At 43.2% G+C, this 15023-nt stretch overlaps 1 protein-coding gene across 1 annotated transcript in view; it reads left to right on the top strand.

Moving 5' to 3' along the window:
• The window catches only part of LOC121440675 (multiple epidermal growth factor-like domains protein 10), a 153278-nt gene that overhangs the window by 87214 nt on the left and 51041 nt on the right, over positions 1-15023 (top strand). Inside the window, exons 6-7 of the mRNA XM_041641472.1 lie at positions 9564-9810; positions 11701-11821. Of these exons, the coding sequence (XP_041497406.1) occupies positions 9564-9810; positions 11701-11821 (368 nt within the window). The remainder of the gene's footprint in view (positions 1-9563; positions 9811-11700; positions 11822-15023) is intronic.

Here is a 15023-nt window from a genome sequence, read left to right as displayed (position 1 = left end):
TGAGGAAACCTTATTAAAACTTTCAAGTCTTTCAGTCAGTATCGATGGTCTGGGCCTAGTTTTTTTTACTGTAGGGTTCCAGACAGATCATTTAAGGCCCTTACTGATGCTTAGCCTCATATCCAAAATAAGATGGTCTCTGCACAATGTGGAACTTGCATATGTAATCATTCAAACTCATCTTAAGCTCCATCTCCTCATTGTAGCCCTCTCTCCCCTTCCTTTCTCCCTTTGACCAATGATTCCATGATCAGAGGTGCGGATGGAACCAGGCCTTCTCTTCAGAATCCTGTGCTCTTTATTACCAAGTATACATATTCTTATGTGATAAATCTCATTGTGGTCTTGCCTCTTCTAATATATAATAAATTTTAGCCATAGGTTTTTGCCTTAGTCAGGAGTAAGTAGTATGGGCTCAATAACAAGAACTTGGTAGCTACAGAAGATGTCTAACAACCTCTTAATAAAGCAAAAACATTTATATATACACATGGCATGACTTTATAGCGCAAGTTTCTATGTAAAAGCTCCCCTGGTTATTATTCTCTTGACATCAGGAATACATGTAATCCCCTCCAATCTTTACATACCCCCTTTATATCCTTGAGATTTTCCTGCACTGTGGATATAGTCATCAAGATGTTCTCACACAGACACTAACATTGTGTTTAGATATATTAAGGTGTAAGCATTTCTTACCCTTTCTTTCTGGTTTGCGGCGTGAGATAATCCTACAATGAAATCGTAAAATCACAGCCTAACCTTTAACAAGAAGGGAGAGTCATTCTCAGCCAGTGACTAAATTAATCTGGGAGGCACTGGGCGGCTTTCCACGCTGATGGCTGGGATTGTCAGCCTGTGGAGAGTTTTTTTTCTTCTATGTGATGGGCACAGGGTTCAGCACTTTCAGGGGACCTGGAAAATGCATTTTTATTATTCTTTTTCATGGATGGAGACACTTTACAAAGTTGTTTTATTTTGAAAGCTGCTTGATGTTTTGAATGAGGCTCTTTTCTTCTGCATCAGCAAAGGGGATGATGCACCAAGCATGTTAGCCTGAAGCACAAGGAAGGAAATCACAGGAAGATGAAAGCCTGAGATGGAGGAGGCTTAAGAAGAAAGGGTGTGTGTTTCCGCAAGAACTGTGCTTTTCTATCCTTTGAGACAGCGGGAAATTATTTTGGTGTCTTCTGAAAAATACTCCATAGCGAGAGTTCCTTGAAAGTGGCTTATTTGTACTTTGCCTCTATATTAGAAGATTCATGTGGGGGTGGGGGAGAGGGGTTTTGTAAATTTTCTTCCCTGTTAATTTCTCTCTTGGCCACATATTTTTTTTAAATGTTTAAACGCATCCTCAGCCAATCCTCATGCAAAACCGCTTAAGTCAGGCGCTGATCTGTGCCTTAATAGATACTTGACATTTCCTCGTTAAGGGTCCTCAGAGCCTCCTTACTTCAAGCAGTAATCCTGGTGAGGCTGGTTGTGTAGCACAAGCTGACATCTTTCAGCATGATGAGCTGGAGAACTAAGTGCCAATGTGTTATTATACACACACACACACACACACACACACACACACAAGTGTGTCATAGAAACATTTCTCCAAGGCTGTTGACTCCATGAAATCCCACAATTACACTTAGATCCCAGAGGCATTAAAATAAGATTTAAAAAATAATCCTGGCCTGGGGCTGAGGAGGTAGGCCAGTTAGTAAAGTATTTATGTAGCCAGCCTGAGGAATTGAGTTCAGTCCCTAGAATCTGCATAAAAGGAGCTAAGCTCGAAGGGTATGCTTGGAACCCCAGTGTTGGGTATAAGGAGACTGCTAGTCCTGAGTTCACTAAGTAACCAGCGAGCTCACTTAGTACACTTAATAAGTTCTAGGTCAATGAGAAACCTTGTCTCAAAAAAAAAAGTGCTTGGCACCTGAGATGACACCCATAGTTATCCTCTGGCCTTCACATGGCACCTGAGATGACACCCATAGTTATCCTCTGGCCTTCACATGGCACCTGAGATGACATGCACAGTTATCCTCTAGCCTTCACACACATGTGCATATTCACACACACAAATTCAGGTTGGTTCAGTTTATTTAGGATTGTTGGATGTAACACAAGCACACACAACTGGATGCTTCCGCCAGAGTATAATTCTGAACCAACTTCTCAAGAGCAGGCCCTCATAGGTCAAGATGTGTTTCAGAGTCTCTTTGGCAGTCTTAGTTGGCGAACCAGGGTCATAGATAAAGAGGTTAAATCAAGTCAGTGGAATTGCCTGGTACCTGCCAATTTGATGAGGTTGTCTAGACTTTATTTATGCCAACCTGTTTCTCTGTGCTGGGGTGGAGATTACAGTGGAATTTGCCTCTTTCTCTTCTTATGTTTATGAAACCCCTGTATGAATCTCGACTGGTGGACATACAATCACCAAGTAAGAAGTGTCTAAATATAGGTGTTTTGCTTTGTTTTTGGATGTGTGTGTATTTATTTTTTCATCTTTGTCAGTTTTATACCCGCATAGAATGAGTTTCAGTCATGTCGCCCTTCACTGATCTGTGTCATTCTCTCCTCACATTGAAACTCCTCTTCTAAAGCAACTCCCCCCTTTCATGTCTTCTTGTTGCATGTGACCCACCTAGTGTAATTAGAGTTGCTTGTAGGCATGTGTGTGTGTTGTCATTGGAGAATGAGAAATTTATCAGTGGCTTTGCCACTGAAGAAAATGCACTCCTCACCCAACCATTAGTTGCCGATAGTCCCTCTGTGAGGAGATGTTTATGATCCTCACAGATGCACAGGTATGCATATCTGTGGTTTATAGGGAACTATATCTATGGTGAATTCATCATGGTGTAGCAAATATGTCACATCCACAAAAAATGTCTTCTTGCTGCCCGTCTCCCGCTCCCTTGGCCCTTACATTCTTTCCACCCCACCTTCTGTGATGTTCTCTGCGCCTTTGGGGAGGTGAAAAGATGGCCCATCAGTCAAAGGCGTCTGCATTAATCTCTACTCAGTTCAGTAAGATGCCTCCCCGATGAAGGCGGAGGACAGAGTTAAGCTGTGGATGTAAACATTTGTGTTTAGAAGGCAGTTTGGCATCATGATCATTTAGCAAAAACAATCGTAGTAGGTCCCTCACCTGTGACTTTTGAACTCCCCAGGTATGAGCTCTTGGCCAGGTTTACAGTACTAGGTATGAGTTTTCTAGGTTTACGGTACTAGGTATGAGTTCTAGGTTTACGGTACTAGGTATGAGTTTTCTAGGTTTACGGTACTAGGTATGAGTTCTAGGTTTACGGTACTAGGTATGAGTTTTCTAGGTTTACGGTACTAGGATGAGTTTTCTCTTGTGGCGTGGTAGACCCAGTTTTAAATTACCATTTATAAATAACCCATAAGGCAGTACTTGCTTTTCCTTTTAGAGTTGCTGGATAACTTATGTTTGGAATTTACATTGTGAGAGTCAAGTTGACCTGTAGGGTGTGCACACCCTGAACACACAACACAATACAGACCAGGGCAGGGGCATGCTATATTCTAGCTTCATAGACAGCAGGGATGCTTCCCTAGGGCACTCACATCCCCAGGGCCAGGTATTCCAATGTGTGGGATCAGAGAGCTGCTACTCAAATCTCGGTGATGTCACAGGTAAAAGTGCCCTTTGTATCATATGTTCTGCTGTCTCCATTCTGAGAAAAGAAAAGGAAACATACAAAATCTGAAGACTTGCCAAGGTCCTGTAGCTGTATGTACATGTGGTCCAGCTAGGGCCCCAGGCGTATTAATATAAAATGGTTATAACCACTCCATGTGCCAACGGGTGATCAAAAACTTCTGCAGCAAGACAAACTTGATGGTAAATATCACCTCAGGACAAAATGATTTCATCTCGTCCTCCCTGCCTCCAGGAAAAATAGTCCTGATATCAGACAATGCATTAATGTTCGTATTCCTCCTGCAGAGAGCCTCCTGCTTTGGCATTTTCATTTGCCCCCTAATTGTATTCTTTCATTGATTTTTTTTTATCTACATGAAGACAAGAGATGCTAAACAGCATCTCCGTTTGCTCAAAGACTTTTCTAAAGTCGGCCTCATTTTTAATACATGAGAGGCTGTGTGCATGGTGGGTAGTTTCTATAATTGCCAGTCTGATGAACCTGCTGCTGTAGGCCTGAAGTTGGAGAACTGTCATTCTAGGCAAAATCCAGTATTACTTCTCAGGTAAGGAGCTGTGTGACCTTTGTCCTGAGACGCTGGTTTCACAGCAGGTGCCCTCTGCTTGTGTGTCAGTGTGATGGAAGACAGCAGCGTTCCAAGCACTGGCTTGAGTTGAGCCCTTGCTTGCAGTTCAATGCTAAATGACTTTGGGCAAATTTCTGTCTGAGTCCATGTTGCAGAAATGGGATAATTCTGCCTATCTAATTGAGTTACCATAAGGTTTAAATAACTTGTCTCCATTGTGCCCGTCATAATGCCTGGCACCTGTGAAGAACTTAGAAATGCCCCTCCTCTCTCCAACACGATCTCTATCCCCTGTGCCTGAAAGCTGGGCTCACAGTTCGAGATAGCTTAGGGGAGAATAATGCACCTAGAAGATTTGGATGGCTTAATGGGTGGCTCAACTTGGATGTTGTAGCTCTTTACATCCACAATCGTGTTCATTCATTTCCTTTCTAGTCTTTGAGGGTGGTTTGTACGTTAGCTGCCACGCAGACCTAGTTTTCGGGTTTGTGTGCTTCTAAAGATAAACACCAAAATGTTTTCTTTCAGTTTTTAAACTTTCCTTTGTTTTACAAGTACTAACTAGTATTCATTAGTTAGTGTCCAGAAGAATGGCTTTCCCCCTGACATTTTCATGCACATATAATTGTGCTTTGCTCTTGTGTCCCCAGTATCATCTGCCATAGTTGACTTCCCTCCTCTCTGAGAACAGTGGCCCCTTTATTTCTGTGGACACATGTCAATGTTCTTTCACAGTGAGTTTCCAATTTCTTACTGTGTAATATGATTGTCACCTTACAGGGGATCCTTAAATTGACGATCTCCTGCATTTTATTCCCTTTGAGAAACATTCCGTGTGCTCACTGTTTCGACCATTGCCTAGCCTCAGCTCTCCTAAACACTAAGTTGATTAGCCCCAAAGAATTTCTTACCTAGTGGCTATCAGCGATCTGCCCTACAGCAATGGATCATATTAGATAAAACATATTTGTAGGATTATTCTATGCACCTAAAAAACACCATTTTAACGCCACAGGCAGAATGGCCCCATGAAAGGTACTTGTAGACAGTGTACAGAAATCCCAGGCAGGGTTTGAAACTGATGTCACATCTTACTGTTATGGTGCTTTCCAACTTTTTATTGGAGTGCATTAATCCTTGGTGTGTGAAATGCAGGAAGGGCACTAAGCTTACCAGGATGGTAAAGTGTGCAACAGATAAAATACCCCTTAAAACATGGTGGATTATTGCTTGCTTTTTCTCTTAGTGCCTAGAAGATATGTATTAGAAAATGTGAGGAACCCAGCAACATCAGGAAAAAACATGCATCAGCTAAGCCCCACACGTGCCCCCTGGTGACATGTTACTGTGGGGACCACTAGGTTCTCTGGCTCTCCTGCTCTCCCAGATATTGCATTCAGCCAAATGCTCCCACTGATATTTTACATTTTAAACTCAAATTAATGGCAGTTTCATCTAGTTTGCTGCTAAAATTGGATCACATGATTTATATTGTTTTTAATCTACTTTTTATAATTATGATATTGCCAAGATTCTAGTTCATTAGCTATTCTCTATATAATTTTTAATTGTGCACAGTGTTCTGAAGTATAATTATAGCTGGGTTATTTTTTCTTCACTAGTCTCCTGTTCCTGGATAATTAGATTATTTCTAATTTTTTTTATTATAGAGAATACTGAGATAAACATCATTATAATGTGGGAAGAGTAAAACGTTATGATTTGGGGCACAGGTTCTGGAGATGAGCGCTGTGTGCTGGATGCCTCACAGCCTGTAACCCTGAATAAGTCACCCGGCTCTCAACTCGATCATCTATGAAACAGCAACAAGAGTGATGCTTACTTTTCAGGGTCTCTAAGCTAATCCATCTCAGGACTGTAGAGCCCGTGAACACACAGGTGTATTTTTGTTTAGAGCTTCCCTAAACTGTGTGATCAAAGACGGTGCTTGAACTGAAGATAACTGGTCAAATTCTGCATTCGTGTAAAGGAACATCTCTGCTTTTGGTCAAGACAATGCCAGCTTCTTCTAGATGTGGTAGAAATCGGAGAAGAAGCTGCCTTTTAGACTGTGAGCTACATAACTCCCTAGGACACACGTAAGAGTAGATGTGCTGGCAGAGGGTAACATTTCAAGGGAATCCCAATCGTGTGTAGGCTAGGGCTTCTGTGCTCTCTTCATTCTCCTCGACTGCCTTCAGACTTCTGGATGTAGGTAGGCTTTGCCCTCATCCACAGCACATGTTCACCCAGTGCCCACACTGTGGGGTCTGTGTATCAGTGACGTTGTAGGAAAATACAGCCCAAAGCAGGGAGACTGTCACTTCAAAGCATGCCACAGTGCTTAGACAGAGCCAGGAAATTAACCATGTCGGCATGATAATGTTTCTTTGAAAGCCTGCAACTCTTTCCCCACCCCGTGGTAATATTATCAATTTCTATTATAAATTCATTTCTATCATAAGGGAAGTCTTAAGGTTTTCCTTCCTTTTTCTTCCCTCCTTTCTATTTTTGGTCAAATCCTAAGAAAGGAGGGTTGGTTTCTTTCTGCCTGGTTTTCTGGGAAAATGTTGAATGGGATGTGGGAAGGCTCATGGAGAGGAGAGATGGGTCCTGTTTCCTCAGCACCTCTTTGTCATTTTGCCACCATTGTGCATTTATCAAATACATTCTGTGATGTGCATGTGCTTATCCACAGTTTTACCACAGCGTCTCAGTGGGGGGAAAGGCCCTACAATAATTTATCACAGGCTTTAAAGGTGTTTTAAAATATAACCTTGGTATCTTTATAAAGAGACTATTATAAGCTAAAATTGCCTTTTGTGTCTGCAAGCTTCCATCTTTTTGAAAATGGGAGGGGGCAGGTATTTGGCCCAGTTATGGAAACTTTGAAGAGGGTTTAACAAAGAAAAAAAAATACAAAGTTCTACAGAATTGCTATGAGTATCTGAACCGCAGCTTGTAGTTCTCTGAATACCCAGGTCAACAGCAGGAGAGATGTCTCAGTCAGGAAAGTGTTTGCTGTGTTAGTGTGGGGACCTGAGTTCAGATCCCCATGTTAGAAGTCAGATATGGCAGCAAATGCCGTATTCCTAAAGATGAGGTCATAGAGAGAAGGGATCTGGGGGCTCACTGGCCAGTCAGTCTAGTCAGTCTCCAGGAGATCCTGTCTCATAAACTAAGGTTGCACAACAGAGAAAAACCCCAGTGCACAAACATGTGTGCCCTACTCCACAGAAACCCAGAACAGGGTAAGGGTACCTTCATGAGTCAGGAAAAAGATCATTTGTAACAGGATAGGGATCTGATTGTCCTGGGATTAAGGCAGAGGAAATGGATTAGAAAAAGGGATGTGGATTCGTCTTGGGTAGAATGATGACTTCTCTCACTAGTGATGATGGATGAGATAGGGAACAAGTTACACAGAACTACGGGCTTTACTTTGGATGCCTTTAAAAACGAGATACTCTTGTCTCCGCCCGAGATAACTAAGAGGGTAAGGCGTGTGTGTACAGTTTTAGGATGTTATGGTTTTCTTTTAAGACTGAACGCTGCGATTTTTAAAACTCAGGGTCCTACACTGCGGGCAGCAGAAGAAAGGACTGATATGAATAATAATTAGGTTTGGATCTCATTTTAGAGTTACCACCTCATCTTATTTCGTGAAAGAAGATTGTGAGCTCGTAGGTAATTGCTTCCCTCATCTGCTTTAAGTTCAATAATTCTCGCTCATTGTTTTTAATTCTGTTAAAGAGTGTTTATTAAAATACTAATGAGACCAAAGCCGTGCTGATTAAAAATGGCATTATTCGTTTAAACCTTTTGATATTATAAAATCCATGGTAGATTATGCTGTCAGAAGATGGAGCCTACACTTCGGGTGACTCGCTTGCCATATGCTTAGAAGATTGCTTTCTTCACAGTATTATTTCGGGTATTATATATAAAAACATATATACATGTATGGTTTTTATACATAAAGGCAATTTGCCCTAAGAGTTTTTGATGGAGTGTGCACTCCCGGTAATGGCTGTGGTATCTAATAAACAAATGAACACGGATGTGTACCGTGCAAGGTGCGTTTGTATCTGCCGTAGGTTTTAGGATGGCTGTGGTTGGGGTTGTTTCCTTCCACTGATACCCCTCCCTCACTGACCTCTGACCCCTAACAGCCGTTCTTCTTATTCAGAGTCGCACTTGGAATACATCTTTCAATTTCTATTTTTTTTCCTTTCTGTTTTGTATGGTTTCTTGTCTCGGTTATCTTTTTGTTAGTTGTCTCTTTTCAGTTGTAGGTTGGATGTACTTTTCAAGTAGGCCACTATTTTTATCCTGCTTTTTCTTTGGGAGGTCCTTGGGCTTACCCACTGACATACATTTTGACCCGTGTCTTGAAAATCCAGGCTGCCAAAAGGCCAGTCAGATCTTTCACACCCCAGCTTCTGATCCACCCCCACCCCGCACCCCATTTCTTTAATTGTCACTGGCTGGGTTCCAGTGCCTCCTACCTGTCTGAGCAGTTGCTGCTATTCACGCTCTGTCCCTTTGCTGTTCCTTGTCAGCCCCTTACCACCTTTCTCTCGCACCAAGGGTGGCTCCATCTTTCCTTGCCTCAAATCCTTCAACTGCAGTTCCTCGTACAAAGGATGCTGTCCAAGTTTTAGCAGGCATGATACCTCTGTACAAACTGCTCATTTCCAGCTTCCCTCCCAGCCTCTGCTCCCTGTTCCTGCCTTCACAAGTTTCACTAGCCCATTCATTATCGCGACCACATCAAAGTCTATATTCTGGGCTTAGGGAACAGGAAGAGCAAAGCCCGGAGCTGGGAAATAATATGGTGATGCTTAGCAGTGGGGTGATGCCACAAATGGTGCCTGGTGGGTACCAGGGACTGTGAGCAGCAGCTTGTGCCATGCAGCTGTTGATGCTGCAGCCTGGATGCTCAGTGTAAGAATGGCCATCCAGAGATGTAGTGTAGTTGGTATTGTCAGAGTGGTTGCTTAGCATTTGGGAAGCTTAATTCAGTCCCCAGCATGGCATCAATCTGGTTGTGGTGGCTCACACCTGAAATCTCAGAACTCAAGACGTAGAGTCAGGAGTTCAAGTACATCCTTTACTACATACCTAGTTTGAGACCACCCTGGGATTGAAGAAATATTATCTAAAAGAAACATAACAAACAACAAACAAACAAACAAACAAAAACCAATGATGATATCATGATGAAGGCTTACCTTTCTCATGTTACAGCAGAGTGAAGAAGTGCCCAGCCCCACCCTCACACTCTGATGCCCTCCTCTCTTTCTCCTCCTTAGCTTGCGACGGTGATCACTGGGGGCCTCACTGCAGTAGCCGGTGCCAGTGCAAAAACAGAGCTTTGTGCAACCCCATCACGGGGGCCTGCCACTGCGCTGCAGGCTACCGCGGATGGCGCTGCGAAGACCGCTGTGAACAGGGTACCTACGGGAATGACTGTCACCAGAGATGTCAGTGTCAGAACGGAGCGACCTGCGACCACATCACCGGGGAATGCCGTTGTTCACCTGGATACACTGGGGCCTTGTAAGTTGATGAGCCGTGGAACAGTACCACAGATACGGTGTGCCTTCATTTCTATTACTCTCTCAGTATCCACTGCCTGGTCTAGGGTCCAGGTGCCACTGTGATGGCCAATAGGGCGTGCTACTGCTAGACTTTCCAATGCTCAGCCAACATATCATATAAGGGCATATATGTTATAAGCCAATATATAACATCCAGGCTCATTGGATGGTGGGTGATTGAGTATATTTGGGGGTTGTCACAGCAGGTGTGGATTTCTGTTACAGATTTCCCACAATTCCATTCACCGTCTAGGAATAGTTGATAGTGGTCCGGGTGGTTCTGCTCTTGTGGCAATTAATTGGTTATATCCTGGTGGATTGAGAGCCTATGAGCAAGATCAAAATGCTTGCATCCAATGACAGGCAATAAGGTGAGCAATCCTGAAACACTCGGTGCTCATGGTCGCATCTGTTTCTTTACGAAATAAAAGCACACATAGCTCAGCTCTTAGGATGCATTGCACACAAAGAGTTGAATTTTTTTTTTCTGGAGACCATTGAAATAAGTCCTCAATCTCCTTGTATTTATTTTGGGAAGGGCAGTCTTTGGTTTGTTTCTGTTAACAGAATAAAAGGCAGAATTTGGAGAGAGAGAGAGAGAGAGAGAGAGAGAGAGAGAGAGAGAGAGAGAGAGGGAGGGAGGGAGGGGGAGAGAAATATTGTCCTCTTACTGGGAAAATTATGCTCGTAAATCACAGAACTAATAGTTGGGGAAATGTAGCTGATTAGGTAAATATGTCCTCCTGACAGTGCTAATGTCTGCAGAGCTAAGGAAGAAACCGCACTGGCCTAGAAAGCTCTGGTTTTCAGAATAGATGGTTGTTTCAAACTGCTTAATTGTTTATATCACTTTTATGGGTTTTCATCAAGGCCAGCATTAAATGGGGCTGTGGGAAACTTGGAGGCATTTCTTCAGAGCAAAAATACGGTGCTTTAGTGGGGAAGGTCGAAGGATGGCAGGGCAAAAGGTGTGGGGTTTGGTGTTCAGGAGACGAGATGCTGCAGACTGATTGTGAATAAACACACGGAGGGAATGCGTGAGCATCTAGATCTGCTTTCATGTTAGGACAAACTTCCAAAGAAAAGCAGGTTTCACTCCAGCGCAAGAGCTTAGGAAGACAGCCAGGGACAGCTTCTGTCACCAGTGTGTGGTCACTTTTCTTCCTGCAGCTCTCGAATGGGAGAGATTTTCACCCTAACCAGAGCCAGGTGGATTGCTTGCTGGGAATTCATACTGTGCAAGCCTAAGGATCTGAGTTCAAATCCCTACCACCTGCATAAAAGAGCCAGGTGTGGTCTTCGGGGCCTGTAACCCTGGTGCTGGGAATCAAGGGAGGGAAGAGACAGGGGATCCTGGGACTTGCTGGACACCAGTTGAGCCATAGTCAGTGAGCTGCAAGTTCATTGAGAGACCCTGTCTAAGGGAATAACTGGAGACTGGAGAGTATACACTGCATCCTTCTCTGACCCCTACATACATGCACATGGGCAAAAACACCTGTGCACAGATGTGCACACACACAGACACACACACAGGGACACGCATAGAGAATGAGAGAGCACACGCACAGATTCACATACATGAAAGAGAGATGAGAGGAGAGAGAGAGAGAGAGAGAGAGAGAGAGAGAGAGAGACTTCAAACCCAAAGAAGGACCCAAAGAAGGATCTAGTGGCCCATCTAGATGCTTCCAGCTAATGTGATTAGTGTTCTGAATGCAGATTATGTTAATAATTATCGATTGAGGACAGGCTGTATATTTTAGGGTTCTGGATGATGTGTCTGTGAATCTGAGGATCATGTGCTTGGATAAATAGCAGGGTCTTGTGTTTCACTTAAATCCCTCAGTTGTGAAGATCTTTGTCCCCCTGGCAAACATGGGCTACAGTGTGAGCAGAGATGTCCCTGCCAAAATGGAGGTGTGTGCCATCACGTAACTGGAGAGTGCTCTTGTCCTTCTGGCTGGATGGTAAGTGTCCCTTTCATCCCCAATAATCACACATTCCAGAACGCACAAGCGAATGTCCTCTGGAGACTTTAGCACAAAAGACAGTAGCAACAGTGGCTATAATTCCCACACTGAAATAAGTAGCCACTTAAAAACAAATCCTTCAGATCAGAGAAGCCAGAGGTAACTTCACCTACCCTTGTCCATGAGTGTATTAAGAACTCCCGTGGAAGTAAGAAGGACATGGGCTCTGCATTTCCCCCAGGAGAAAAAGAAACAGATATCTGATCTCACACATAACCAAAGCAACTGGTAAATGCTGAAATTATCCAATAACTTCCTCCAGGATTGCTACTGTCTATGTCAACATCCATCTTAGCAGGGTAAATGTCACATGAAGGTACTAGGCTGTTAGAAAAGTCTGAAGAAACACTGAAGGAAATCAAGCCGACCGAGAATTGTAGAACTTGATGCGATTGTGAGAATAAGCCAGGCTTACAAAGCTTCCCATACTTGACCAGAATGCTTCTGCTTTATGTAATAATTCTATAGGCTTATTGCTATGTAGGATGCAGTGTTAAAGCATTACTAAATACACAGGTGAAGCCAGGAAAGAGTGTTAGTTCTTGTTTCTCTGAGTTGGTTTAAATCTGTCTGCTTAAAGAAAACAGTATCTTTCAAGAGCAGATTACACTACCTTGTCTGCCCAGGACCCCACACTACCTTGTCTGCCCAGGACCTCTTCTTGAACATTTTCTTTATTGTCAGTGGTGATGTCTTTATTGTCAGAGCCACTAAGACCTTTCTCTTCTTCTTCTGATTTGTTTCTCCAAAGCTTTGACTCACCGGACTGCCCACCTCTGTGCCTTGCCCTTTTTGGTCCTCCACTTCTTCAATGGCCATCTCTCCCACTTGTCTTTCTAAAGGACTCTTCCTGATCCTTTTCGTCCACTGCAGTGTTTCTTGGGTTTCAGTCTTATTCCCCTCTCCTCTCACATAAACACTCTCTGAGAACGTCACTCAGACATGTTAGCCGTCACCGGCCACTTTCCCAAGATCTTTATCTTACCTTCCCTGAGTCCTAATGTGACACAATTACCTGTTAGTTACTCCAGCCTTGGTAATCTGTGGTCACAATGTCAACTACCTTGTGGGGGTAGAATTACTCTTTAGTGTCAGCAAGGAACATAGGTATGGGCCTTATGACTGACATAAGGGAGAGCTTTTAATCCAGGGCCCTGGGGAAAACATACAATGAATTGATCAGGCCCATGGTGAAGGCCAGAAATTGGTCAAAGTCTTATTCTAAAAGCAAAGTGTGGGAGCTAGGTAAGGAATGGAGTCGGGGGTGCAGTCTTTTGTTGAGGGCCTGAGGATGGAAGGATCATGGGGGTAGTTCCAGCATGCCCAGCAAAGCAAATGTTAAGAAACTAACCTACCATCTGCCTCTCAGCCCCTTGGATCTGAGTGCAAGCCAACATCTCTTAGAAACCAAAGTAGAAATGTCAGATTATCTTTGACTCCTTTTGTTCTCTCAACCCCTAAATCAGCCTTCTGCCAACAACAGCCCTTGCTTTGTGGTGAGGAAAGAGTCTTGTTGAAGTGATAGGGTCCAGGGAGCCCCAAGATCTCTTAGTTAAGAACTGCAGGCGTTTCACTTTGAGGTCACCTCATCTTGAGGCTGAAACATTCCCTCGTCACCTGGAGGTCACATTGTGGGAAGGTGGAAGCCACAGCCTGGGACTATGAGTTCAGGAGGTAGACAGATGGATCCACTCTGTGGGTTCCCTGGAACCTGCCCTCAACCACTTCCTCTAGGCCACAACAGATGTTTCTTAATAGAAGCTTCCAGACACATTTTCCCCTGTGGGTAACTGAATTCCCAACTTAAATTTCTCCATTGCACCATCTTATTTGTATTGTTATTTTAGATGTTTCCAAAGGTGAACTGGCATTCCTGTCACACACACACACACACACACACACACACACACACACACACACACGCATCTCAGCCAACCACGTTTCCACTGCTTGCTTACACTAGACTTTATTCATAGACAATATCTTAAGAGCATTCCTGAAAATTATGAGGGACCATGATAGGTCATTAGAATTAGACCCTGAGAAAGTGAGAACCTTGGTTAGCTGTTAGCTGCCCCTCAGTCCATCATTCTTTCAGTAATGTTATTATATTCCACTAAGTGCAATAGGATGTCCTAACACGGAGTGATTAGAGCTATTTTTGTATATGCTCTTCTCATCACCCATGAACAAGGCAGGCAAATGCCGCTTATCATTGAATCTCAGTGCTTAGCGCAATGCCTGGCATGTGGATGATTCTCGGTTAAGCACCAATCTGAATCATCTCTCAAAGGCTTTTATGGCTCCAAGAGCCTGTGGAAGAATCTTTCCTGTTGGTGGATAGTTTGAAACCACCAGAGGAGACTTAATTAGCTCACCAACTGCCTTTGTGGGTAGCCAGTAGTTAGGGAAAATGTATTTCTTACGCTATCCAGAATAAACATTTAGAAGACCATCTGGTGTTCTTAGCTAAGCTCCAATTTCAGAGTACTCACAGTCTGTCTCTTGAGAGAGAGAGAGAGAGAACAATGAAAAACATTAGGGAAATCCCGTTATGTGGGGAATGCTGTTTGCACTAATTATGACTCCAATAAATATTCTAATGATTATAACTCCAATAAATCAGAAACTGTAAGCCCAAGGTTCATAGCTAAGTGAAGCAGAAAACAGTGGGGTGTTCACTGATATACTGAGATCTTGGATCCACGTCTTAACTTTCATCTTCCCAGGATTAGAGTATACATGCTTGTGCTTGCTAAGGACAGCTCCTAGGGTGAGAAGAAATGTCCTAGTGACTTGTTGGGTTCTCTTCAGGGAATGAGTCTGCCTTCTTGAGCCTTCATTGAACCTTCTTGAAAATGTGTCTTTCCTTCTGGAACCAAGGTTAATTCCTGTAGAAGTCTTTCTTAGGGCATGCTATTGCTAACTCAAATACTCACAGTTTCAACCTAATGCCCTGTTACATCATTTGGTTATTTATTTATTTATTTATTTATTTATCTCATTTATTTTACGTACCAACCTCAGTTTCCACTCCCTCCTCTGCTACATCTTATGAAAAGAAGCCAGAAATAGTAGGTAGCCTTTGGGTTTTCTGTGGGAATCAGACGTTGCTACTTATGTAGGGGATTCTCAGTGA

Source organism: Microtus oregoni, unplaced genomic scaffold, assembly GCF_018167655.1.
Source record: "Microtus oregoni isolate MIOR12 unplaced genomic scaffold, Mior012 000069F_ref0000032, whole genome shotgun sequence".
Classification (NCBI taxonomy): Eukaryota; Metazoa; Chordata; class Mammalia; order Rodentia; family Cricetidae; genus Microtus; species Microtus oregoni.
Note: the sequence above shows the minus strand (reverse complement) of the source record. Positions and strands in the feature narration are given on the sequence as shown.